Below are 27,399 nucleotides of genomic sequence, written 5' to 3'. Positions count from 1 at the left end.
CGCCTCCAAGCCTGCAAACCGCAGGCAGGGCGGCTGGCCTTACCTTTGGCTCCAGGGGACTTTCTGGCTTCAACTGCTGAAACTTGGCAGCCCCGTGTGCGATGCCACGGGGCCCTCCCCGCTCCCAACCTGTCCAGAGCACAGGGGTCCCTGTACTCTGGCTCGTGACCGGCAGATCTCTGTACCAAATCTCCAGTGCCGTGCTCAACGGGTTGCGCAAGGTGTGCTCTGCTATGACATGCAGGGAGCAGGCCAGGGACCCGAGCCATGCCGTCACAGCCGCGTGCATGGGGCCCTCGGATTATGGAAATACCAATAGGAACAGCTGGGACAGGGTGTGGGGGAAGACAAGGTGGGCCGGCCTCATGCAGCCAGAGGTCAAGCTCTCTAGAGAAGAGCTGGTGGATTTAGAAAGACACGGGCTTCCTACCTCTGGAGTGCTGGCCATGTTTCCCCATACAGTGCTGCCCAGGGAGCGCACTACAGGCAGAGGGAGCGGAGCTGCTGACAGTCCGGAGGTGAAAGGGACTATTATGAGCGGCTGGGGTTATTATGCATCTACTGCATACATGTTTCCCAAGAAGTGCTTGTCACTGTCATGTTTTTAAACCCTTTGCAGCAACTGATAACTTGGCCTGACACTCCAGAGGACAAGAAACCGTTCTGGGGCCTCACAGGGGAACACGTTTTGAAAGAGATACTGTGCCTTGCTTGTCTTTATTGGTACAGTATGGAACAAACTTGTCCCTGGCATGCAGCAAGTGACAGAAGGTGCTTTGCTACATCAGTAGAACAGCCTAAAGAACCAAGGCAGAGTTGGAATGAAAGTGTACTAGGCGAAATGCTGGCTCAGTTCATCACCAGGGATTCCTTTTCTGCATTTACTATATCACTGAATTATATATGTAAAGGCAATTTTTCTTCCTTCACTGAGAATTTTTAAAAAGCTTTTATAATTAAGGATGATTTTTTAAATTGCAGGCAATGTAGCAAAATGAATATTAACACAGATTTGAAACACTCTAAATAGTTATTACCAAATCAATTTCAGAGCATTCCAATTTAGTAGCAAGCAGGGCAATACAGGTGGTGACAAAAGTAACATTAGCATAAAATCTAAAGGGCAGAATTTCCAACAAATGGAAATGAAAATAAAGGACAATTAATTCACCTCGGCGTGCCTCTGCATCTGATCATATCTCACTTGGGACATGAAGCCCAGGAAATAAATAGTCTAAAGCTACCTCTGGAGTCCCTGGCATTTCAGAGCCTAGAAGGGCATACAGTGGATTCATGGGACGATTAAACTCAGCTCCCAGTTTTGTGTTTTTGAATGTCTCAAGCAACAGGGCAAAACACAAATATCAGACTCTGGTGAGCAGCAGCGGGATACTGAACAAGTGCCTGGTATCTGAACTGCCACCCACTTTTGCCATGGAAGCGCTCATGTTATGGTATCCCCTGCCTAAATTCATACAGGCAGCAGAACAGCTGCAAGTCCCCATGTCCCCACCTCTTTGGCCCCTCTCTAGAAAGAGGAAAGGAAACGGGAAGAGTCCACGGTTTGTGCTCTACCCTTTTCAAATTCTGAGCACTTAATCATGCTGCAAGCAACTGACTGACCCGGTGGAATGTGGAAGCTCAGATGGTGAGGAGGAGGGCAAAGGAGCACCATCCACTGGGTGGGAATCTGCCCTGCGTGGAGCTGTCTCAGCTCTCAGAGGAAGCAGATTTGAGCCTTAGAAGTCATCTAAGTGACAGCAGGGCGCAGAGAAGGGGATGGGAGGAGTGCCTCACATAACAACTCTCAAATTTTTTCTAGAGGCTGGGGGGGAAGCACATGGCAGTGCTCAGGTGGTTTTACTCCTGGGCTATGCACTCAGGGATCACTCCTGGTGGTGCCCAGGAGACCATATGGGGTGCCAGGGATCAAACCTGGGTTGGTCATTGCAAGGCAAATGCCCTGCCTACTGTACTATGATTCCAGATGGCACATCTATTATTAATCAAATGGATTTAGTACTTTAAAAAAATCCTGATGGGAAAAAAAAAGCTAGGCTGCATCTGTTTTCCTCACTTAATATCCATATTCTTTCTTCACAAATAGAGAAACAGCACACTCTTTGACATAAATACACATGTAAAATGTAAATCACAATATGAGACTTGAATAAAACTATACATTTATATCAACAAATGCTTTCAAACCTACTATTTTCAAGTATTTTCAAAAAGTCACATTGGTTTTCACAAATATTCTAACAAATACAACTTAAGTGATTTTTTTTTTAAATACATGGATTACTGCACTTTACACTTTCCATTTGTAACAGTTGAAAGCAAGTTATATTCAAAAGTATTACTAAGGAAAACAGTTTTCATAGGCATGAAGGAAACACCTTTAAAAGCTACTTCTTTATAAAGTTTTCCTTTTCAAAGCAAATAATTTAAAAGCTTCTCTCTGGTAATTGGGCACAGCTGGGTTTCACATTTGGAAGGTTTTCACATTGCATATCTGAAAATCAGAAATGCGCTTCTAGGTAATAGAAGATTCTAATATGGAAGAAGTTAGGAGTTTTATTTAAAAAAATTTGCACATAGGGAATTCCATTAATATCATTGAGTTTAAATAGTATTTCAAAATGCCAAAATTATTATACTTGTAAAGATATTTATGCTGGAAGAAGTTGGGCCTCCTGATATGGGACCAAGTGGAACTCCTCTCTGTACAACACAACCAAGTTGAAATAGGGGTCTTGTAAGCCCAGGGCCTCCATAGGGAAATCCTGGGGCCGTCTCCTCTTTCACCTCATGGTCATTAGCTTGCCTTCCTCCTACCAGCAGTTCCTAAAAAGAAAGTGCTTTCACCCACAATGTGTCAAAACTTGTAGGAACAGCTGCACAGAGTACTGGGTGGCAGCCTGAGAAGGCTGTTCGGGCCTGCGGGAACACAAGCTTCCCTGGCCGGGCAGAATTATTTAGATTAACTCTAATCAGCACAATGGAAATGAGCTTATATAGCAAGGAGAAGCCAACATTTGGGAAGTTGGAGATGGGTCACACCCAGTAGTACTCAGGGGTGACTCCTTGGAGATACTCTGGGGACCAGATGTGATGTTGGGATTGAACCTGGTTCAGGCATAGGCAAGGAAAGTGCCTTATCTACAGTATGTATTATCTTTCCGGCCCTAGCGAAGGAACTTTTAAGGATGGTTTGCACTGTTAGAACTTCCTCTAAGTGCCCCCAACAAACTTCTAAGATTGTCCATAGAACTCTAATCTGAGCCCTAAAGCAGCATCTCACAGTGCCATTGCAGCTGTGTGATTTATACCAGACCATCCCCCAAACTTTTGCAAATCCAACCCTGGCTTTCTGCATAGATAAATCTTCAATAACTTAAAATGGAAAATTAGAGAAAAGCTGTTTCCTCTCTTCCCCAGGCCCTCTGAAATTTGGGACATGAATCTTAACCAGTCTATTTTACAAAGCAGCTGCCAGGCCTTCCACAGCGGAGAACCAAGGTATTACACCTTCATCTCTGTCCACTAGAATTAGGTGTTCCTGAACATCTGACTCTGTTAAATATTTGCAATGTCCCAAGGCCGCCATTCCCAGGTTACACCTTGTAAAACCAGGCTTGTTCTGAAGGTGGAAAAGCACACACCCACAATCCCAGGGCCACCCCTGAGTCACACACCCATGCTCCCTGGAAAAGCAACAGAACCTTTGTCCCTTGTAATGACCTAGGAAGGAGCTCTGTGCTCTCTGGCTCCACCACTCTCGCCTCTTCAAAGAGCCATGTGGCCAGAGCCTCCTAGGAGAAATGCTGGCTTTCCCCCGCCCCCTCCCTTCACACTCCCAGTGTGTCCTCTGGCAAGCTGGCTCCAGTAGGTCACAGAGATGGAGAGGGCTGTGCTGGTGTCACCAGCATGTTTCATTCTCTGCCATCTACCTTGGGTCTCTGCTCCTGATGACATCAGCCATGGCAGCAGGAAGCTGAAGTAGGGGAAGAAGGGAAGGTCTTTCCTAGATGAAGGACTGCCATAACCGCCTTCTTTCTACTTTCACCTCAATCCTCACCACTTTACACACTCAGCAGAGTTAAGGAACAGGTTGTTTTGAACTTAAGGTATGAAGGACAGCCTGTCTCAGGGACAAGAAATGTGTGATTTAATGTTCACAACAATGCGCAACTTAAAATCCAGATGACATGAAATAGATTTCACAATGCCATCCTGGAATGGGACTCCCATGTAGCGTCTTCATAAATCAACTGAGCAACCCCTGGCCCCCTTCGACGAAACTTGAAGTGCACTGAAATGGCAACAATTCTCATTCCCAGCACCATGCCAGCAAATGAGTAGACAATCAATATAACACAGATGAGTCTCTTATCTATATGGATATATAGTTAAATAATAAAACAAGAATAAGTTGAAAGAAAATACTGAGGTGATATGGAGAGCATATTAGCATGATACTAACAAACATGTGTTTGGGTAGCACTGTATTAAAGCAAGCATTCATGAAAAGATTCAATAATCCTGCAACTCAATTTCATGGACAAACACACATACATAAAATCAAGCCAGCAACTTCTCTAAAGAGAGAAAACCTCTTTAGAACACTTAATGAAATCCGACCACTTAATTTGCACAAGAGAAGGTGGAATGCAAAAGTCAGATCAAAATGGATTAAAGACCTCAACATTAGACCACAAACCATAAGGTACATTGAAGACAAGGTCGGCGAAACCCTCCACGATATTGAAGATAAGGGTATCTTCAAAGGTGACACGGAACTAAGCAATCTAGTAAAAACAGAGATCAACAAATGGGACTACATTAAACTAAAAAGCTTCTGCACCGCAAGAGATACAGTGACCAGAATACAAAGACTATCCACAGAATGGGAAAGGATATTTACACAATACCCATCAGATAAGGGGTTGATATCAATGGTATATAAAGCACTGGTTGAGCTCTACAAGAAGAAAACATCCAACCCCATCAAAAAATGGGGCAAAGAAATGAACAGAAACTTTACCAAGGAAGAAATACGAATGGCCAAAAGGCACATGAAAAAGTGCTCTACATCACTAATCATCAGAGAGATGCAGATCAAAACAACCATGAGATACCACCTCACACCACAGAGACTAGCACACATCCAAAAGAACAAAAGCAACCGCTGTTGGAGAGGATGTGGGGAGAAAGGGACCCTTCTTCACTGCTGGTGGGAATGCCGACTGGTTCAGCCCTTCTGGAAAACAATTTGGACGACTCTCAAAAAAATAGATATTGAATTCCCATTTGACCCAGCAATACCACTGCTGGGAATATATCCCAGAGAACCAAAAAAGTACAATCGAAACAACATCTGCACATGTATGTTCATCGCAGCACTGTTTACAATAGCCAGAATCTGGAATAAACCCGAATGCCCCAGAACGGATGACTGGTTGAGGAAACTTTGGTACATCTATACAATGGAATACTATGCAGCTGTTAGAAAAAAGGAGGTCAAGAATTTTGTAGTTAAGTGGATGGGCATGAAAAGTTTCATGCTGAGTGAAATGAGTCAGAAAGAGAGAGACAGACATAGAAAGATTGCACTCATCTATGGTATATAGAATAACAGAGTGGGAGACTAACACCCAAGAACTGTAGAAATAAGTACCAGGAGGTTGACTCCATGGCTTCGAGGCTGGCCTCACGTTCCGGGGAAAGGTCAACTCAGAGAAGCGAGCATCAACCACATTGCAGTCGAAGGCCATGTGGGGGAAGGGAGTTGAGGGCTGAATGAGGGCTAGAGACTGAGCACAGCGGCCACTCAACACCTTTGTTGCAAACCACAACAGCTAATTAGAGAGAGAAAGCGGAAGGGAATGCCTTGCCACAGTGGCAGGTTGGGGCGGGGGGGAGATGGGATTGGGGAGGGTGGGAGGGACACTGGGTTTACGGGTGGTGGAGAATGGGCACTGGTGAAGGGATGGGTTCCCAAACTTTGTATGAGGGAAGTGTGAGCACAGAAGTGTATAAATCTGTAACTGTACCCTCACGGTGATTCTCTAATTAAAAATAAATAAATTTAAAAAAAAAAAAAAAAAAAAAAAAGAGAAGGTGGAATGAATGTATGACGGTGATTTTTTGTTGTTGTTACTGGAAAAATCTGTCATGGTCAAAATAAGAAAATGATGTAGCAGTTATAATCAAAGACAATAAAACCAATGCCAGAACATGCAATGACAGGCAAAGGGTTGTATAAAGAAAAACAATTAGTAGCATTGACCAGCTCTTTGAAGGAAGTAAACTCTAAGGTGAGAAAGCTTCAGGAAAGCTAAGAACGCTGTGAATTAAGTCACTGGGCTATCACAAAATTAATCCCAAAGACCTAGCAGTGATGGGCAGCAAAGAGAGCAATGGGCCTGAGAATGAATGTAGCAATGAGAAAAACTGGTTGGATTTTATTAAGGAGCAGATGGGGAAATAGAATGACTTAGAATGGGGAATTAGCAGAATAAGCTCCCAGGAAGGCTTTGAAGTTGTGTGATAAGAAATACTATCTGCCACGAAAACCTCACCTGCCATATTTAACCAGTTGAGGCTTTGCGAGGAAATGGGACGTGACTACTAATGAGTGCAAGGTTTCTTTGGATCTGAAGATACTGATCCAAGCAAAAACTAAGGATAGATATGCAGAGGGCTGCTCACAGACAGAAGCTATGGGGAGTCCAGACCAGGGAATCCACTAACCCACTTCCAGAAAACCTACTAATATTCTAGGGCAATGTATAAAATAAAATTAACAAACCTCCAAGTTGATTTTTTAATATTACACTTGACAAGAGTCACCTGTTAAGGTGACTGAATAAAACAAGGGAATGAAATTCTCATTAGATAATAAGTGGGGTTTGGTCTTATATGTAAAACTACTCTTCAAAGACACATGGGTACTGCAGCTCCAGGGGAGGAGAGCCGCACTGTTCAACAGAGCTGGTGTTCAACAGCGAGTGGCTCAGGACAGGGCAGCACCTGGACACCCCTTTTACTGGCTCAGTCACTTAAAGATGCTAAGCTGGAGGTCTGAGAACCTAGGGGCCCAGACCTACCTACAGAAATAGAAATGCAGATTATCTATAATGGAATCCATATGGAACGGCTCTAACATTCTCTGGATGGTTCTCATAAGCACTTGAGACAAGAAACCACTGAAGAGTTCTTAACTTTACAAAGAAGGAAAGAGCTGTGCAAAGAACTATGATGTTGATCAAGTCAGTGAGCTAAGAGCCAGTCGGGATGAGAATCCCGGTCTCCTGACCCTGCTGGGGACAACCACAGCTACAGTGGGGGAATGAAGAGAGATAGCACTCTTAGGAAATCCTGATCTCAGCAGATGAGAGATCCCATTACGGCAGCATTTCTCCTTCGAGGGTATATGATCTCCTATAGGCCCCCAGCACATTTCAGGAGGGACATACATGAAAATCAAGTAAATGGAGGGGCCATCTGGTAGGACGGGGTGGGAGGGAGGACCACAGGGAAGAAACAAGGTAGGAAGGGGGAACATGGTCAGAAGCTGGTTGAGAAACACTGCATCACAGTGATTCACTACTCTGTAAGGATTCGGATGTAATCTGATAGATGCGACATTTGGCAGCTACATCATGGAAACGTCACAGTGTGTACTATGACACACCAAAGCTATGTACAGACATGGTCGTAGAGGTGTTCTGTCATTGATGGAGATGTCATTAGGTGGTGCTACCACTGTCCTCAAATGACATTCTGTGAAACATCATTTCATTATAACGTCAATGAGACAAAAACAATCCCAGGCTACACTGAGCAAAATGATGCTATCTGGGGATCTGGTACTACAATGTCATTTCACTTCAAGTTGAAGTTTCTAAGAAACTAATGATGACAGTAAAGAAAGGATCCTGTAAGCGGGGGAGCAGGGGAGAGTAACCAGCTGGGGAAAATAACTGACCTTGACATAAGCTGTGAAGGTTTCTCAATATGCAGGAATGCCACTGCCCTGCTAAGTGTCCCCTGGGAACTGCTATCTCCACCCTCAAGAGAATTAATGGGTGAGAAAGGAAGAAGGCTGTAACTTCACAGGCCAGTTCTGATCTGGAATTTTTTTTTAAACCCTAATGAGCCTCAAGTTAACACCAAGATATATGAAAGCCAATGGACTGGATGCTTCATTCGAGGGCAGGCCCGGCAGACCGACCTTCAGAGGTCACACTGACACCCTCTATGCAAGTGCCTGGTGCAGGCTCTGGCTGATGCACGGAGCCATGACAATCCCGAGCAGTGTGCTGCTTACCTATAATTCCACTGTCCTTGCTTTCCAGGGTGGAACTAGGGCTGCTAATGGTCTCACAGGGACTTTTGTTGGCTGCCGTCTTGCTGACACAGCTATTCAAGGTTGAGCAGGGACTATCGGTGCTAGGAGATGCGGTGCTGCTTGTTAGTGTGGAGCAAGGACTGATGCCTTGGCTCAGAGCTGTGCACTGTAAGATGAATGGAAGGAGGAGTTAGCATGGCTTAGCAGGGGAGTCTCTCGTTTTTGACGCAAAAAAAAAAAACAGTGAAAACCACAGGGAAATGGAGAATAGACGTTAGCATCTTGGGGACTTTATGGTCTTCTAAATTTTATGAAAAAAATATAGCCTTGTTCTGTCCCCCTCCCTGGTGCTTTTCTTTTTCCATTAAAGAAGCCATCGTAGAAATAATTCAGTGGGAATGGACATTCATAAAACAGAGCCAGCAAACAGGCAGGCTCCCTTTCATTCAGAGGCTGCAGAAAACAAATGGGTTCTTTGACCTCTGTGCGGAAAATCTGGGAACTCAGTTTCTCTCATGTGTCACCAGCAACCTGCCTCTATTCCTGGAGATTTATGGATGGCAACATCAGGGAAGGAGACTGGTGGGGACTGCCCTCTCAATCAGCACAGCCCCCTCATGAGGACACTGGCGGGGCTGTGTGCTCCCGGCCCTCACCGCTCCACACGTGCACACGCGCACAGACTCCCAAGTGGAAGGTTGCTGCTCCCAGGGATGGGAACTGATAGCTGTGAGATGAACCATTTGATCTCATCTCATCTTGTCTTTGCCCTATCTCCTATAAATCTCTTCCTCACTCCACTGACCCACCCAAATCTCAACTGCTAAAAGGGTTCAGGAAGGCGTCCACCATAGCAGCTCGATTAAAAGAGTGTGCTACGAAGATGCAAGTCATGTCATTTACTGGGGATTTCTTTAGCCTTTTTGTCCACAGGACCACTCTTCTCTGGTAGTGACAAGAAGGTTAAAGGGGACATTCCCTGACCTGTACACTCATTCTGTTTTTACCCGCCTCCCCATTCTAACAAACCCCATTTAATGCAATAACTCTCAGAACACAACAACCCAGACAAATGACTGAACAGTAGTGACTCCCCCTCAAGGTGGGGGAGGAGACGGTGGTCCCTCAGCATCCTCTCAGCGGGTAGGAAAGGCAGCGTCTTCCTTGAGTATTTACCATGGTTTCATTTTTTTCTTCAATGGTTATGTGTGTGGCACTTGGGATCCCTTCTCCCAGTAAAAATCCCAGCCTTGTCAACAGTTCTTGAGCTGCCGGCGAACAGCTCGGTTCATTATCGGCCTTTGCTTCTGGAACAAAGAAAGAAAACAATGAAGATGCCCCTCTGGGAATTTCAGAATCGCATCTGGATGAGTTGGCACTACAGCTGCTTGTCTGGTGCTTTTGTATATTTTTGTAAAATGCACAAGTCTGACAATGCTGCCTGTCCTCAAGCAATACATTCTAATTAAGAGGCTGTGACAGGTTAAGAAAGCAATACCAGAGAAATGCCGAGTTCAGAGAGTGAAATATTTGGCTTGAATCAAAGGAACAGTGTCATAATTTGACAGCAAAATCCCACTTCCAAGTCATGTGAAAAATGGATACTTCAGATACCAAGGGCAGAAAAGGACCTACCCTTCATATTGCTTTTATTTTTTAATTATTATTTGCTATATTCTTTTTACAGTGCTGCAAATTGAATCTGTAGCCTCATACACAAGGCATGAGCTACAATTCCCAGCCCTTTTAGCTATTATTATTATTATTTTTTTTTTTGGAAAGGTCTGGGGTCACACCTGAAGGTCACTCCTGTAGGTCCTCTAGGGAACCGTATGTGGAGCTGGGGACTGAACCAGGGTTTGCCGAAGGCAAGGTAAGAGATTAGCCCTTAGACTATCTTTGTAGCCCACTCAACTTCAAAGGAAAGCCCTCGTGGTCAAAGTCATCAGAAAGCTAACAGGCGAAGTAAAATAAGTAAAATCAAAGTGGCAAGTGGGCAGAAACCCAGGCTATTTGGACGTTGAGGTCCAATCCAGAAATCCAAACATCAGAAGCCCACACTGAAACCAAGATTTTTAAATTCCAGTGAAACGTGTCCCAAGAGACAAGACCCACTTGTCACTCAGCGCCTGGCACTGCATGCCAGGATCTGGTATCCTTAGTACTGCAGTAAAAACCTCAGTAAACAGGAGGTGTAGAAAAAAAACACCTTGCCGTGTGTGTGCACCCTGGCAATGCCAGAGGTACACTGTACCTGAAGACCACAGGGCACATCGGATGATCTATCCCTCTGAGGGCTTCTGAACACCAATCATTGCCCTTCTTGCAAGTAAAAGAATGTGACTATTGTGTTTTGACTTCAACGGTAAGCCATAGGTTAATATTATACTCAAGAGCCCCTGTGTGTATTAAATTACACTTATTTGCATGATTTTAACATATCACACTTCCAAATTGGCATGTATCAGGAGAGGAAATAATGTATAAAGCAAATGTACTAAGAGAAGTCTGAATACATAAGAACAGTAAGTAACCCACAAAATAATCACTTAATGTTTTATTTTTTTTTTTCATTTGTCTACATGTATCTGCCTGTATCTGGGAATCTACAGATAACAAAGGGTTTTGAGCTTTCAATCTATAATAAAACCACCAATATTCAAGGCTAACCTTGTTTTTTCTAAGAAACCACACAAAAAATATGAACACAGCTAAGAAGACCATCATCTTCATCCTCACTTGCCTGTCAGTTTTGCTAAGTAACACTCCCAAGATGGCAGTTACAAGGGGAGCTTCAAGGGAGTTATCTTCAGGGAAGGAAAAGGACCCTGACTCTTGGCCTTTTCTGAAAGGCTATATATGGGGTGTGAAGAGTTGTTTGTCCATTTGGGATACTGCTTGCGACTCTAGGAAATCATAGGGGTAAGATACTCAAGGCTTAGAATACCCAAAAGTAGAGAGAGAGTATGGGGAATATTGTCTGCCATAGAGGCAGGGGGAGGGTATACCCGGGATATTGGTGGTAGGAAATGTGCACTGGTGGAAGGACGGGTGTTTGATCATTGTGAGATTGTAACCCAAACATGAAAACTTGTAACTATCTCACAGTAATTCAATAAAATTAAAAAAAAAATTAAAAAAGATACCCAAAGCTTAATAGCTCTGGGTAAGAATCGTGATATTTCAGGATTAACGGTGTTAAACTCCTACTGTAAAGGGGTGTAGCCCCAAACCAACAGTGGGGAAAGAGCCACCCTACGCAGGCCCCCCAACCCTCAATGCCACCCTCTACAGTCTCGTTCCCACCAGGGATCTCCAACCACACTCTGATTCTCAAGACACCCACGCACCTGAGAAAAGAGACTGGAACTCAACCAAGTCAGCACGGCCCAGGCACACCCACCACCCAGGCCGGCCCACTTCAGAGCCTGCTCAGTCCCACCTGCCCACGCCCAGGGCCCAGGCAGGGCCACTGCTTTATCTTAAGAGGCAGCCCGACCAGAGGAGAGAGGCCAGGACACAGATGGGAAAGCAAGGAAGTGGGTGAGGGGGCAGAGCTCAGCAGTTTCTCTATGCCACACCCCCCTTTCCTTTGGAAACAATCTCCCTGCCACAATCCAGTTGTGACTGTGCCCCAGAAAGTTTAACTTCTGGTTCAACCTGAAACACTCTGGGGAGAGAGCCAGGACTACTCCCAGTTGGCAGCTGCTATGGAGATAGAGACAGCAGCTGCGTCGGCGTGGCAGAATTTACCCTGACAACGAGCAATCACCTCTGGCTTGAATGGGGCTCCTTCTGCGACCCTGCATCCAGTGGAGGCCTGGGAAAGGAAAGGTTGCACCCCACCCATCACCGCTGCCTCTCCACTTCATCTAGTAGATACTGTAGATTCCCAAGGATTTATTAAAGTATATATAAAAACATATAGCCCAAACAGTTAGCACCCATCCCTTCAGACACGCTGGGAAGTAGTGTCAATTCCAGGTATAATGTCTGAACTGATGACCAACATCCAAATTTATGATTAACTCGTTTTCTTCACTGTTCAACCCAGACTCTGCAGTTACCAAAGTTTCAAAATCATCACTGGGTTCAAAGTGAATGCACTTATGTTCACTTTTCAGGTTTGGCATCCGTTAAGCCACTGTAATTTTGTTTCTTCCAACTGTCTTTTCTTGTTTTCGTATCTTCTGAAAAATCTTTCCCTCAGAAACCCCTTCAGTCTGAATTTCTTAATCCAAGTCAAATAAGAAATCACATTTCCCTTCCCGACCATGCAGAAACTTCTCTCCCTGAACTATTCCAGCATGAGAACCCTGCATGAAGTGAGTCATTTGGGGAGAGCTGAGTTGTTTAGAAGCTCAAACTGATATGCTCAACTGTTTCTGCTTCTAGAATCATCACTGAGATTTAAACAGTTGGGTGCAATTTTAAGCTAAGACTGACTTTGATACAGTCCCTAAAACAAAATATAACTGTATACTCTAAATGCAGAATATTTTCATTCATGTAGCTAATATTAAATCATACATCAATGATGGGTGTAACTTACTCAATACCAGAGATAGGAGCTGGTGATCACATCTCTTAGCAATATTTTATCTCTCTAATTTAAATATCCAAAGAATTTAGGATGGCTAAATTTGGAGCCAAGAGACTAATTGGTTTCACACTCTCCAGACTTCATTAAGCAAGTAGCAAGTGATTTTCCTCCTGAGAATGATTTCATGGAATCATCTGTTATACCATTATGGAATGACTATGTGAAGAAAGGCAAGGGAATTTCTTGGATCACTTCCTGTCTTTTTTGACATTCACATCTATTGGACCACATTTAGGACATGAACCTCATATGCAATCCATATAAATAGCTCTCTAATTCCCTCCATCACAGCAGCAAGCCATGTGAGCCCGTGTAATCCTCCATCCCCAGGTCCTTCCCTGCAGCTTCAAAAGAAAAGCCATTCTTCATGTTAAAGCTATTCCGGACTTAGTATAGACCTCTATAAGCCTTAATTTTCTCATCTGTGAATGCAACCCACTTCCTATAGATAGTAAAGTTTAAAACTTGTGAAACACTCATAAACCAAACATCTGAAATAAGGGTGCTGCATCAAAGTCAGCCATTATTTTTACCAACTTTATCACTAAGGGCTTATTTTCACACAATGATTTCAATTTGTTTTCATGCATTCAGTGTGCTTACATTTCTCTTACCTGAAAAAAAAAACCAACAATTTTCTATGATAATTTTATGTTTTTGGTATTTTTTTCTAAACTATTCTTTCAAGACAACACATCTATTTTTTCCTGACCAAATTTTTTCAGCTTGGTTGACACTTACTGCTTTCATTTATCATCTTAAATCACCGTCTCTTCTTAATACCAAACTCTGTTGGAAGACTGTGGGTCCCTGGAGATAATCAAAAACTCATTCCACCAAGAGAATTCTCTCCCTTTACTCTTTCTTCCTCAAACTCTGGAGAACAGTGGGCACTAGTGGCAATGTTTGACCTTGAACAACTTAATCAGTTACCAAGCCAGAATCAGAATTCTTGGTTAAAAAAAAAAAATCAAGCCTGTTAAATTAGGCAAACACTTGACAGATATTACTGTACCCCTTCCTCTGTCTTTACCAATATTTGGGGGACGGGGGTGAGGAAGGGAAATGGACTCCCAGGTGTTGGCCAGAGATCCAGGGCCACTCCTGGTGATACTTGGAGAACCAGACCGAAAGGCTCAATGCTACGCCCAAGGACGCAGAGCTGCTTGGGCTCCACGATACTGGGAGCCAGCAGGGCTGCTCAGCAGGCGCTCGTCTCCAGGGCTCCACCCACTCCGCGATTATACTCACTCAGTGGCCACGTGGTGCAGAGGTGGAATCAGTATCTGGCACGTGCATGTGCCCTAAACCCTGTACTATTTCTCAGGCTCCTATGGTCTACTTTTTTTTTAACCTCTTGCCTTCCGGACCTTTTACCAAGCATCTTCCTGTTTCTTTCCAGCTGCTTCTCTCAAGTTATCATTGTGCCCCATCCTTCTGGGATCTCCAAAATTAGTACATGTAGAGGAGCATCTATCCATAAAGCTGATCTGTTTCTGTCAACAATGGTATCTGGTCTGTGATGTGATCATATAGTTCTTATCACATTATCTTCTAAGAGTTTTGTCTTATTTGCCCCGTATTGAAATTGTCACCAAATCATCTACCTTTTCAAATGTCTCTTTTTCTCTTCAGTCATCTTGCCACTAAACTTTATCCCCTCCAGTCTGGCTACCAGTGTCTGGATATATTTTCAAATATTTTTATTTTCTCTCTTCTTTTCCTTCCTCTAAGCAGTACGGTTCTTAAAACTTTCTTAGCACTCATTACTTAAAACTTGAGGACTCCAAATAACTCTGGCTTATATTGGTTGGCACTTAATCATGTAAATTAAAAGAGTTTGTTTTTTGTTTTCTTTTTAATTAATTTATTTTTTAATCAGTGAATCACTGTGAGGGTACAGTACAGATTTACATAATGTATGTTCATCGCAGCACTTTTTACAACTTCCAGAATCTGGAAAAAAACCAAGTGTCTGATAACAGATGATTGGTTAAAGAAACTTTGGTACATCTACACAATGGAATATTATGCAGCTGTTAGAAAATATGAAGTCATGAACTTTGCACATAAGTGGATCAACATAGAAAGTATCATGCTAAGTGAAATGCGTCAGAAAGAAAGAGACAGACATAGAAAGATTGCACTCATCTATGGAATATAAAAGTTTTTAAAGTGTGGATCAGTTCATTTTACTGTAACCTGGGACTGGGGACATGACTCAGCAGTAGAGTTCCCAGGACTGAGACACTGGGCTCAGTCCCAGCACTGGGTTCAGTTCCAGAACCCCCAAAACTCCCAGTGCAAGGGATTGAACCATGGGTCTCCCACAGATAAGGCAAATACTCTAGGCTGAATTAGATCCCCAATTCTTAAATCATATTTTAAATAAAAACAACTATTCTTCAGTTTAAAACATTAAACATATACATTAAACATGTACATTAATATATATTACCTATGGCTATATATTATATTTACACTTTTTTAAGGGAAGCCCTCTCCAGTGGTGCCAGGGGTGGCCAGGGCTATATCTGGTGCCTGGGAGACCATACAGTGCTGGGGATAAAACCTGAGGCCGCAGATACTGGGAAAATGTTCTAGTCCTGTGAGCTACCTAATGAGTCTCTAAATTTTCAAAAAATGTTTTGGTTTGGGGGCCCACATCCAGTGATGCTCAGAACTTATTCCTGGCTCTGCATGCAGGGAGATATTTTTTTTTCTTGTTGGGTCACACCTGGTGATGCTCAGGGGTTACTCCCAGCTCTGCACTCAGGAATTACTCCTGGAATTGCTCCAGGGACTATATGGGATGCTGGGGATCTAACCCAGGTTGGCCCTGAGCAAGGCAAACACCCTACCCGCTGTACTATCTATTTGGTCCCTCAGGAATCATTCTTGGAAGTTTGGGGACCAAATGGAATCCTGGGGATTAAACCTGGATTGGAACTTAGGGACTAAATGGAATGCTGGGAATTAAACCTGGATCTGCCATGTGCAAGGCAAAAAGACCTTATGTGCTCTATTATTGCTTGGTCCCTACATTTTAAAAAATAATTGTCACAACCAGCAGTGCTTGAGCTTAGCAAAGTGGTAGTCCCTTGGTGCTCAGGGGTTTGGGGGAGTCTATTTAAGAGTTCTGACTTCACAGATGTTAGCTGTATTCTTGGGTATGCTTCTGTATTGAGTCTGTTGTGATGTGTTCTTTTGGCAGAAACATGTGAAGTGTGGCCGCAGAAAGACACGCAGATGGAAAGGGAGCTGACTTTAATTCAACAGCTCATCAAAACCTGACAGACAGCAATTTATAAAAGGTTAGTTCCAATGCTGACTCAATCCGTATCAATGAACTTTTTTGTACTTCGTTACAGTCAAATCCAATGGCCTTGTTCATGCTTCAAACGTATTTTGATCCATGCAAGATTTTGTATCTTATATTGGATCATTTGGAAAATGTTGGATTTGCAGATCTTGCAGAGGTTGGCACATTTTATTGTACACCACCAAAATATCACAGTCATTAATATGACCACAGATTTCAACAGAAAAGTCATGGGAGGCCAACCAAGTTCAATGTGACAGATGCAAATTCCCCAAAATCTAATTTTCACTTGAAAGGTCAAATTTTATCTTGGCCAACTAATCCTGTCAGTTTTTTCTTAAATGAAATGGCATGCTCATTTTGTTCCTTTTGAAGAAAATGTGTGTCAAATACTCAATTCTGAATAACCACGGGTTATGAGCTATTCTTTCAAGGAAAATTGATGCACTATTTAAAAATAAAAGGCTTGCTCGGCTTGCAATTCAGACAACAGCACAAGTGGCTCCAACTTCAGAGCACTTCCCGTTCATCACACAGAATATTTAAAAGATGGGTGGGGTGAGGGAGAGAGTACAGGGATTAGGTGCATGCTTTGCTTGTGCAAAGCCCTGAATACTGCATGGTTACTCAAGCATTCATCTCTCAAAGCCTGTGAGCACCTCAAGGTGGTCCTGGTGGTCTCCACTGCCAGGAACAATCAGCGTAGCAACACTGAGCATTAGCATTGAAACCTCCAGTCTGGTAGGCTGGGTATCACTGAGTCCCTACACTTGGTTCTAGAGAAGATGACACTTGGTACTTGAGATCACTGCTTGGGAGGACCAACCCCCCACCCCCTCAAAGTAAGATTTGGGTATTCAAGAGTCAAGACCTATATTACATTCAGTAATTTCATTATGTTGTCAGGAACCTTTTACAGAATATTATTACTGTTGTTGTTAGTTTGGGGGCCACAACTGGCTGTTTTAAGGGCTCAGGGAAACTTATGTGGTACCAGGGATCAAACTGGAGTCAGCTGCATGCAATGAAGTGCCCAAACCTTCTTATAGCCCAAATTATTATTTATGATACAAGCATGTGAAGGTAAAAATTATGGTGGTGCCCTTCACCTGTTACTAACTAAAGCATCAAGAACTATTAATTACTTTTGCTTCACCATTGCAATGTCATTATGAAAAATTTTTTGAGTGACTTTGTGAATACTTTCAAGAGTCTTAAAAGTCCACAGCTCAACTTTTCAGAACATAAGCTCCCTTTTCTTAAAAATAACCATAATTGCATATACATCTCAACCTAAAGACTGACCTCTCTTCTTTCCTTATTTGCCCTACTCCTGGAATATGAAGGATCTTCACCAATTTTATTGCCCTATCACCTATCTACAACTTAAACTCATTCATGTTTATAATCTAAAACAACCTGAAAGACATAGTATTTTTTTTTTTGAGACCCAAAGCAGCAGTGCTTAGGGCTTACCCCAAGTTCTGTATTTAGGGGCCACTACTAGAGGTGCTTAGAATCTTAGGATATGTGGGTTTCAGAATCAAACCAGGGTCCACCACAAGCAAATGCCTTACCCCCTTTACAAACCCTCTGTCCCCATAATAGTAAATTTTTTCAACTTATTTACTTGGAAATTTCTGCCTTTGCAATTATTTGAAAGGTGAAACAGCTCGTGAATAAAATACAAGTTTCTCAATCCTCTTCTCTCAAATAACATTCCTAATCACCTAACAAGTACTATCAGGTTTCTTCTAAGAAAATTCCACATTCTTTTCATTTTGCAGGGGCTCCTAAATAGTGTGCGGGAGGCTGGTGGTGACTCCCAGAGAATGACCTGGGCCAGGCTGAGAGGGTTTGACAATTCTCTTACCCAGCTATGAGGTGCTGCTCTGGCCTCACAGAACCATGGTCACAAGAGCCACACTGAGCAGTACTGGGGGTGGGGGGGGGCATGAAGTACCAGGGGTCAAACTTGGTGCTTCAGGAACACCAATCATGTAATCCTGCCACTTACACTATCTTCACACTTCCCCTATTTTTCTCTTGAGCCCAGTTTGATTTTTTAATTGTTTAGTAAGCACTTTTTTGCCTACATTTACTACTAACGCCTCAAACTCACCACACCTGAAACTGATCTCATGCCTAAGCAGATGGACTTATCTTCTCCACTGTTCTCTTTAAAATAACCTCAAGCCTTGGCATTATCTTTCTCATATGGCTTCTAGGTCCTTGTAATTCTTTAAGAAATCTTCCCATTCATCACCTCTTATTTCTGGAACCAGTTCTATTTTGAGATCTCCCTTTCTCTATTACTAAGATCATTTCCTAACCATTAGTCTTTTTCCTGTTTCATGCAATCCTACATACACGTGGCTCAGGAAATTTTAAGACACAGTTCCCATATAGAGAACTTCCATAAACACTGGGTTCATCACACAGCTTGGATTAGTCACCATTACTTCCTACCTTGTATAATGGTCATTCTGTATACAGGTCTTTAATCCCTAACCAAACTAAGTCTTCAGGAAGAAAGAGTCTCCTATGCTTGAGAACCAATTTCAAGTAGCATGCAATAATGCTTTTAACAGCATAAGACTGTGATTACTATTTATTCAAAGGAATATACATGACCAACACTCATCTCTCTTTAAGACATATAAACCAAGTATATCCCTTCACTATGCTACTTTTTCCTAAAACCTTATTCAATCATTGACTAAAAGGTACATCACTTTAAAAAGCTGAAAATTAAATCATAGGAGCAAGGTTACCATTTGGGAAAGAAGGGGGAATACAATTACACTGGGGGGAGGGGCGCACACAAATCTAATGGTGCTCAGAGATCATCCCTGGCAATGCTTGGGATCAAACCAGGGTGAGCCACAAGAAGGTCAAATGCCTTAACCCCTATACTATCTCTTCAATGCGAAAGTTGTATTTCTTAATCTGATAGGTATCATTATTCTTTATGATTTTTACATTCACTACATCTTTTTTGATGTCTGGAATAACAAAAACATATTTACTTAGGCATACATTTTAAAAATAAGTCCCATTCTTCCTCCAAAAGTTTTTTACACTTAATTATTCTGCAGTTTCATATGTGCTTTACTTTTGAACCAGATTGCTCAAAAAAAAAAGTTTCAACATATATGAGATTGATCTTCATGTGGCAATGACTCATGAGACTAAAACTTTCTCACCCCTCCCCATCAGAGCTTGCTCAAGCTAATGATAGACTGGAGCAGACCTAAATGGATTATGATTGCCCTTAGTGCAAAGAAATGTACTTGTGAATCCTATGACAATTAAATAATCCTAATTTGGGTCTTTGAAAATTTTTTTATTAAGGCAGAAGTATTGTTTTGTAAGTGACACTCTCCCCCCGCCTCCCATACACACACCCAATAATATGTTGGTCTAGCAAGAGTGAGCTTATTTGTGAAAAACTTACTCCGTGATACACAGCTTACTGGGATAAGTTTGACAGGAATAGTGAATTGCATTTTGAGAACTCTATTAAGTCACTCTTTTTTGCCCAAGTAGAAAATGCCATTTTTCAAAAATATTTTAAAATTAGAGAAAGTAAAATGTCAAAATGTCTTTCTTTAAAGATGTTTCGAAGTTAATACAAATTTTAATAAGCTGTTTTTAGCTTACAGTAAAAAAAAATCTGTTCTATCACTGCACTTTCCAGATGATTAAAATATTCAAGCTATACATAAATACAATTGCCTACAAATTAATAGACAAATTCAAAGTGTTCATTGTTTTGTTTCACTCTGATTAAAATTTCAAACAGAATTAAGAATCAGACCGAGCTTTTTTTCTTTTTGGGTCACACCCGGCGATGCACAGGTGTTACTCTGGGCTCTGCACTCAGGAATTACTCCTGGCAGTGCTTGGGGGACCATATGGGATGCTGGGAATCGGACCCAGCTCAGCTGAGTGCAAGGCAAACGCCCTACCTATGGCTCCAGCCCCAGACAAAGCTTTATGGGAGCTTTATGACCAAAGAGATGGCAATTTAGTTTGGGAAGGGTTTTTCAAACTTTTGGGAAGATCCTGATATTGCTGGAGTTGACATGAAACTTAAAAGCATTTTACAAAAATGGCCTTAATAATTCAGTAAATACTGGCATATTGTTTATTGACAGTTTCCAGAAAAGCTTCTCTCTCAAAGACTTAAAAATTCCCAGAGGAAATATGGAAAACATATGTCTGACTTTGAAATTAAAACTTAAGTGATGATGCTGATATTAAAACCTAGGAATTAAAGAGTTTGTCAACGTACTTCTATACATGCTAAAGTTAACATGCAAACTTAATTAGTTCTAGTTTGATACAGCTTTTCCTTTAGGTTCAATGACCTGGACACAAAATTTATGCTTTAATATGGTAGACTTAATTAACCTCACTTAAATTTAAGAGGTTCCCTGGGAATTACAAAACACACCATCCTTTACTAATTGTCAACTTTAATTCTGCTAGGCAACCACCTCCTCATCAAACGATCTGTTAGGTCGTTCACCAGCATTGTGGTAACCCTGGCACGACCAGGAGTTCCCAAACATGAACTACACCTTTTCCTGTCCCAGCTACAAGAGGGAGAGCATATCCTGCTCACTAGGTCCAGCGAAACGGAAACTTCTGGTTCACAGGCACAACCTAGGTATGTCATAATTGTCATCTCCTTGGAGATGGACAATGCTGAATCCCACAGCTCAGTCTCAGGAGGGAGGGTGCATGCAAAACTGCAGGCAAACCCAGCAATATCAGCCATTGTCCTTGAATGTTGCTCAGATGGTAACCAAGCTGAAGATGCATCCTTTCCTCAAGAAAGTCAATTTTACATTGGGCAAAGGGAGAAAAGCTGATGAAGGCAACATTTAAACTGTCTCTAAGCCCAATAAAAATCCTAAATCCCTCCCTTACTCTCACCCCAGGGGAGTCCTAAACTCTAGAGAGGATCTCAACAACACTCCCAGCCAGGGAGGAAGAGGTTACATCATGGAGTGGAGGCCAGCCAAAATGCCAGGAGCATAACCAACCTACCGGAACTTCAAAGGCTGGGGGTGGCAGGTGGGAATGAGGGCAGGTTTACTCTGAAAGGGACAGACAGCTCTGAAAATACGATTACTGATATTTACTGCAGAGGAACAGGTTTTTATTGCCCTTTCAACACCTGGGATAGAAAGATGAGGACAGATGGGACTGCCAGAGGAACATCCAGCCTGCAAGGACTCACACCTAATAGGACCCTAACCAGACACCCTTTGTGGTCTCTCCTTCATCCACCCCCTCCTCAGCACCTCCAAGAGGGGACATAGGTGATAAGACACACACAGTGACTGCACAGAAAGGAAAAGGGCAGAATTATTAATGCCAAGAAATAGGCAAGAGTATTTCTTCTGTGACCTTAATGTCTGCTCCTGACTCATCTATTACCACCCATCCCAAATTTGTCTCCCTAATTTTTCCTTTTGTCACAGCCGGTGGTACTCAGGGCTTACTCCTGGACTTGCTCTTAGGGATCTCTACTGGCAGGGCTCTGCGAACCATTAAGTGGTGTTAGGGATTCAACCAGCGTTAGTGATCAGCAAGGCAAGTCTTCCTGATTCTTGTCTTTGGCTGCCAACTTTTAACTTTACTCTCATCAGTAGTACCCATGCCACTTTCCTACATGCTTTGGTTTTTTTTCTTTTTGGTTTTGGGGCCGCATCCAGTGGTGCTCAGGGATCATTCCTAATTAGTGATCAGGAGGATCATATGGGGTCCTGGGAATAAAACTTGGGATAGTTTAATGGATATATACTATACCTGGCACGTAAATCTTATATAGCCAAGGTATACTATCTCTCTAGCCAATCCTCCCTCATGCCCTAATTTTAGCCAAACTTCCCACCAACCAGTAGCGGTAACATGACATGCACACAGTGGCAAGAGCAAAAAAAAGCAGCACCCCTCACCACCTGCAGCTCAGGGGAAAAGAATGTCACGTCTGCCCAAAAGGAAATAAAGTGAGCTAGCCTAAATTTTCTTGTAACACCTACGTAGTCTTGTGTCCACTTGAGGGCAAAATACACATAACCACAAAGGCCAGTATTACTATTATTTGGGGGTTTGGGGTCACACCTGACTATGATCAGGGATCAGTCCTAGAGGTGCTCAGGGGACCATATGTGGTGCCAGGTATCAAACCCAGTTGACTGTATGCAAGGCAAGTGCCTTAACTGTCTCTCTGGTCACAGGCCAGGATTCTTCATTATGTTTTTGTCTTAAAAAAAAGAAAAGACAAAAAAAAGGGAAGAAGTGGGATCTAAGTTCACAAAATACAAATTAAGTATCAACACATTGTGAGTTGGGAGCTTACCCCCCCCACACACACACACACCCACACACCTGCCCCTGCCTCAAAGGGAGCAAACACAGGCAAGTTCCTCAGTGGATTTAAACCTAACTATCAATACATTTGTAAAATGGTGTAAATTTATGGTATGTTACACACATTTCCAGATATGAGGTAAAGATATAATGGTCTTCATGAGAAATATTAGCTTCTCTAAAAATAACTTTAAATGTTAAATTTTTTTTTTCTAAAAAAAAACTACTAAACACTTTTCAGAAGGGTGGTAATTGTTAAGTTTTGCTCAACTAATTTTTGGCCAAATTTTGTTGCCCAACATTCTAAAATGATGGGATAGAGAAAACAAAACAGTCTCGGAAGTACTACTCTGGTTGGCTTTTCCTGTTCCGCCAATGCCAGGAGACCACAATCAAGAGAAAATAAAATGCAACTGGCAAAAATATACATGCACCCAGCTACTCCTATTCTCTGCATACAATTTCAAGAATTTATATTTGCTTAATAGACCTTGGTAACTGCCTGAAGAAAAACACCCTCCCAAACACATTCATTTGAGTAAGGCATTCCTGCACGAGGCACTCAAATTTCACTGGGAAATGGAGGGCCATTATGCAAAAATCTTCAAGGAGGGAGAAATCACTGAAAATATATTCTTACCATTCTCACTGGGCTCTGCTGGCTTGGCCACTTCTCTGAACGGAATTATAACTGCTTCCCCGGGCACTCTGGGGCTTTCCACATACTTGGGCTTCCTGACGGGACCTGTAGTGGGAAAGATCTGAGTGTGGCTAATTTTTTCCAGATGCAAACAAAGCTTCAGAATGTACAGTGTGTGTCCTCAGCAAGACCCAAATATGTCTAAAGGAAGAGCCAGCCCCTTCCCCTCCCTTGAAAACAAACACACATACTCTCTCTCTCTCTCTCTCTCTCTCTCTCTCTCTCTCACACACACACACACTCATTTCAGCACAGACTCGGGAATGTCCAGGCTGTGCTGCCAAAGGAGACATGGGTAAGCTGAGCTTCAAAAATGTAAACTCTGACATACAAAACCTGCCTTTTTTTTTTTTTTTGCTGTGAAGTCAGTACAGCTGTTTTCCGTGTATGTCAAGTCAGTAATTTTTGACATGTTCAAACCTGGACAGCTTGTGGTAAAGAGTTTTTATATTTGGAATTTTTTTTCTAACAGGACAAAGACAGTTGGGTTGCTTGGTATCTCCAAAGTCAGGAGGCAAGGATTACGAGCAGCCAGCCATAATATCAACACACTCAGAGCGGCCACAGAATGCAGGCATTTTATCAGCCCGGTGACGCATGGCAATTGTGTAGCTGAGAAGACGACTGCTTTCTTGGCAGCTGGCAAGGCTGTCTTCAAAAAGGCACAGCAGCCAGCCTAAAGTGCAACCGAGAGATACAAGAGAGCCTCAAACTCATCTCTCTCACTGCCCTTTCCACCCCAATTATCAACAGAAAACCTAGAGTTCTTAACAAGACAGAACGGAGCCCTCACACACTGCTGGTAGAAAAACAAAAATATAGCCACTTTGGAAAACAGCTAAATCCAGTTATCTATCATATGCTCCAACAACTCCACATCTACATAGATGTGTGTTCACGCCAAAACCTGTACATGAATGATACGGTAGTAGCATGAATGTGGACAAACACCCAAAACTGATGACAACTAAATAATACATTTCCTATGTTTATAACGCTTCACACAATGGAATAGTAGTAGACAGTAGCAAGAAACTGAGTGCTGATTTATGCTACAATGTGGATGAAATGGGACAATACCATGTTAAAGAATTCAGTCCCCCAAACCCACAAATTATATAGTGTCATTTAAAAGCAATGTCTAAAATAGGCAATCTATAGGAACAAAGTATGAATGGCTGCTGGGGGCTCGGGGTATATAGGTTTAGGAGGATGGCTAAGGAATTGGAAGCTTCTTTCAGGAGGATGATAAAAATGTTCTGAAAATTGTGGCAATGGCTGCACAACCTGTGAATGTATTAAAAATTACACTTTTCACTTTAAAGGATAAATTGTCTGGTATGTGAATTCTATCAAATTAAGCTTCTTTACACACCTCCACCCCCACAAGGCAGTCTATTATTTAAGTGTCACATTATGCTTTGGTCCAGAATCCTCTACCGGACTACTTTAGTTGCTTATATTTAAAGTAACCACTTAGGAAAGCAATAGAGACAGGTACTTTACATCTGTAAGGGAAAGTGAGGCAGGGACCACGGTCCTCCTCCTGCTTAGCCTTGAGTCACATCTCTACACCTCTCAAGGGCTCCTCTACAGAACACTGGAGGGGTGACTTAGGCAGATTCTGAGCAGCCTCCCACGCCAAACATCTTACACTACAAGAACTTGCATTTGGAATATAGCTTATGGTGAGAGATGCTGCCATCTAAAGGTTAACAGCAAAACCCACACCACTATGAATAGCCCAACTGGCAGGCAGTTAACACACAGCACACATACACATCTTACAACTGGCTGTATTATCAAAGGAGCTTATAGTACTTGATTAGGAGCAGTAATATCTCAAACTTTAAAATGGCTGGTTTTAAACTGGCTTATGTAGAGTTTAGTTGTATAGCTGTCTTCAAGATGCATTTATTCTCATCACAAGGGGTAATTTGGGAAATTGCTTTTTGGAGGGGAGGTACAAAACTGATGGTGCTCAAGGGCTACTTCTGGCAGTAGGTTCAGGGATCAGTCCTCATGATACCTGAGAGGACCATGTGGTACCAGGGGCATGAGCCTGTGCCTCCCACCACCCTCTGGTTATCTCTCCAGCCCAGAAAGGGAACTTTTAAAAGTTAAAAGGGAATGGTTATGGAGTGGAAGGATAACAGGCTCATGATATGAAGAGAAGAGGTAGGCAATGCAACAACAGAGTATTAAAAAATGTGTATCTAAAACATACATGTGTATAAAAATATGTGCAAGAGAGAGAGATAAGCAAGAAGAGGGTGGGGGGAGCTAAGACATTTTCTATGGGAGAGACTGAAACCACACAGAAGGACCTAGATAGAAGGATAGACAGAGAAGGACCCCCAACAGAGGGGAAGAACTAGGACTAGTACAAGAAACTTTCTGTACATTTGCTTCCCAACACACTCCCTGTGGGGTAAAATAATCACTAAAATCACTAGTATCTCTTCCCGTTATCTGTTCTCTTCCAATTAAAGAACTTAGGGAAGGTATACTCATTATTATTATTGTGTAATGACTTGAACTATACCAATCAACAATACCACTCCTTAAGAGATAGCTGTAAGTCTCTGCTCACCTAATTCTTTAGGGAACAGTGGCATCAAACCTAAACAGATCTACTTCCAAGCTCCAATCTACCCACCACATGTGCCCTTCAAAAATATTCCCTAAGTGCTGCCTTAAAATGTGGTTGTGAGTGGCTGAAACACCAAACCCTAATGTCACTCAGAACTCTCTGAAAGTGTCCATATCCATCCAGTTTTAGAGATGTATTCTGTTCAAGAGGCCAACCACTAGTGATAAAAAGCATAACACATAGGAGTAAGGTGCTAAAAGCAGAGTCTGAAGTGGGGCAAACCGAGGTTCAGCTGCAGCCCCTCTCCCTCCCTCCCCAACTTCAGTGGCAGTAAAGCCAGAGAGGACTAAATGTGAGCCTCCTGCCCCAAGGGAAATCCATGAAAGCAGAAGCCAGGCTAGTCTGGTTCAGAGGCTCAGCACAATGAACAGAGATGCTCCACATAAAGAAAACCTAGAATGCACCACAGCAAATAAAGTCAAGAACAGACACATATTAATTCAAACACTATTTTCTCTCTCTTTTTTTTGATTTTTGGGTCATACCCAATGAAGCTCAGGGGTTACTCCTGGCTCTGCACTCAGGAATTACTCCTGGTGGTGCTCAGGAGACCATGTATGATGCCAGGGATCAAACCCGGGTTGGCCACACGCAAGGCAAATGCTCTATTACAGTGTACTATCACTCCAGCCCCAAACACCATTTTTTTCCATTTCTCCAATCTGTTAAACAACCGTCTCAAGGCACACGCAAAGAAGAAATTCAAACAGCTTTCAGTCTGTGTATTAAACCACCACTTAGCACTTTACAACCAGAAAATCTACATAAAACAAGCAATTCTCGAAAACTTTAAAAAATCCATAGAGAAGGCCAGAGCAGTGAAATCTTCCACCATCCAACTATCCATATTCCTTGGCTCTATAGTCAGGAAATCTTTTGTTTGTATTTGTCTCTCATCTCCTCTAACTTTAACTAGTTGAAATATTATGAAGTGACTAAACTACTTTACAATGGAATTCCTTTTTATTTAAATTGCTTTGTACAAACAGCTGAACCTCAAAGGCAATAAAACTAGATAAATGTAGAACTACAAAGATTTTATTCTTTCTCCCTCAATAACTCATTAGAGAATTTGTGTGCACTTTCTATCAAACATATCGGATAAACACTCATTTGCCTTCATTTTCTCCCCAAACACCAATAAAACTGCAGTAAAGGGATTTCAGAAAGACCAGAGAGGAAAGGAGAGACAACCACAGGCAAGTAACTGAGCTTCTGAAAATGAGAAAACAGATTGCCAAGGAGCTATGGGTTAAGAATGCCAGAAAAGTTGAGGGAGAAAGAGTAGGGCAGGCTGGAGGGAAGGGAAGGGGCGACCTCAGACACCAGGCACCTCTGAAAGTAGGGGCACGGTTAGAGGTGGGACAGAGAATTAGGA

At 42.5% G+C, this 27,399-nt stretch overlaps 1 protein-coding gene across 4 annotated transcripts in view; it reads right to left on the bottom strand.

Annotated features, from left to right (window-relative positions):
• Nucleotides 1–27,399, bottom strand: part of TANC1 (tetratricopeptide repeat, ankyrin repeat and coiled-coil containing 1) — a 246,711-nt gene that overhangs the window by 74,341 nt on the left and 144,971 nt on the right. For 2 of the 4 annotated variants that reach the window (XM_055120528.1, XM_055120529.1), the window contains exons 5-7: nt 23,309–23,413; nt 9,533–9,663; nt 8,336–8,522 (exon numbers count right to left, since the gene is read on the bottom strand). In XM_055120528.1, the coding sequence (XP_054976503.1) occupies nt 8,336–8,522; nt 9,533–9,663; nt 23,309–23,413 (423 nt within the window). The remainder of the gene's footprint in view (nt 1–8,335; nt 8,523–9,532; nt 9,664–23,308; nt 23,414–27,399) is intronic. The other 2 variants (XM_055120530.1, XM_055120531.1) reach the window with 2 other exon arrangements.

This window comes from Sorex araneus, chromosome X (assembly GCF_027595985.1).
Source record: "Sorex araneus isolate mSorAra2 chromosome X, mSorAra2.pri, whole genome shotgun sequence".
Classification (NCBI taxonomy): domain Eukaryota; kingdom Metazoa; phylum Chordata; class Mammalia; order Eulipotyphla; family Soricidae; genus Sorex; species Sorex araneus.
Note: the sequence above shows the minus strand (reverse complement) of the source record. Positions and strands in the feature narration are given on the sequence as shown.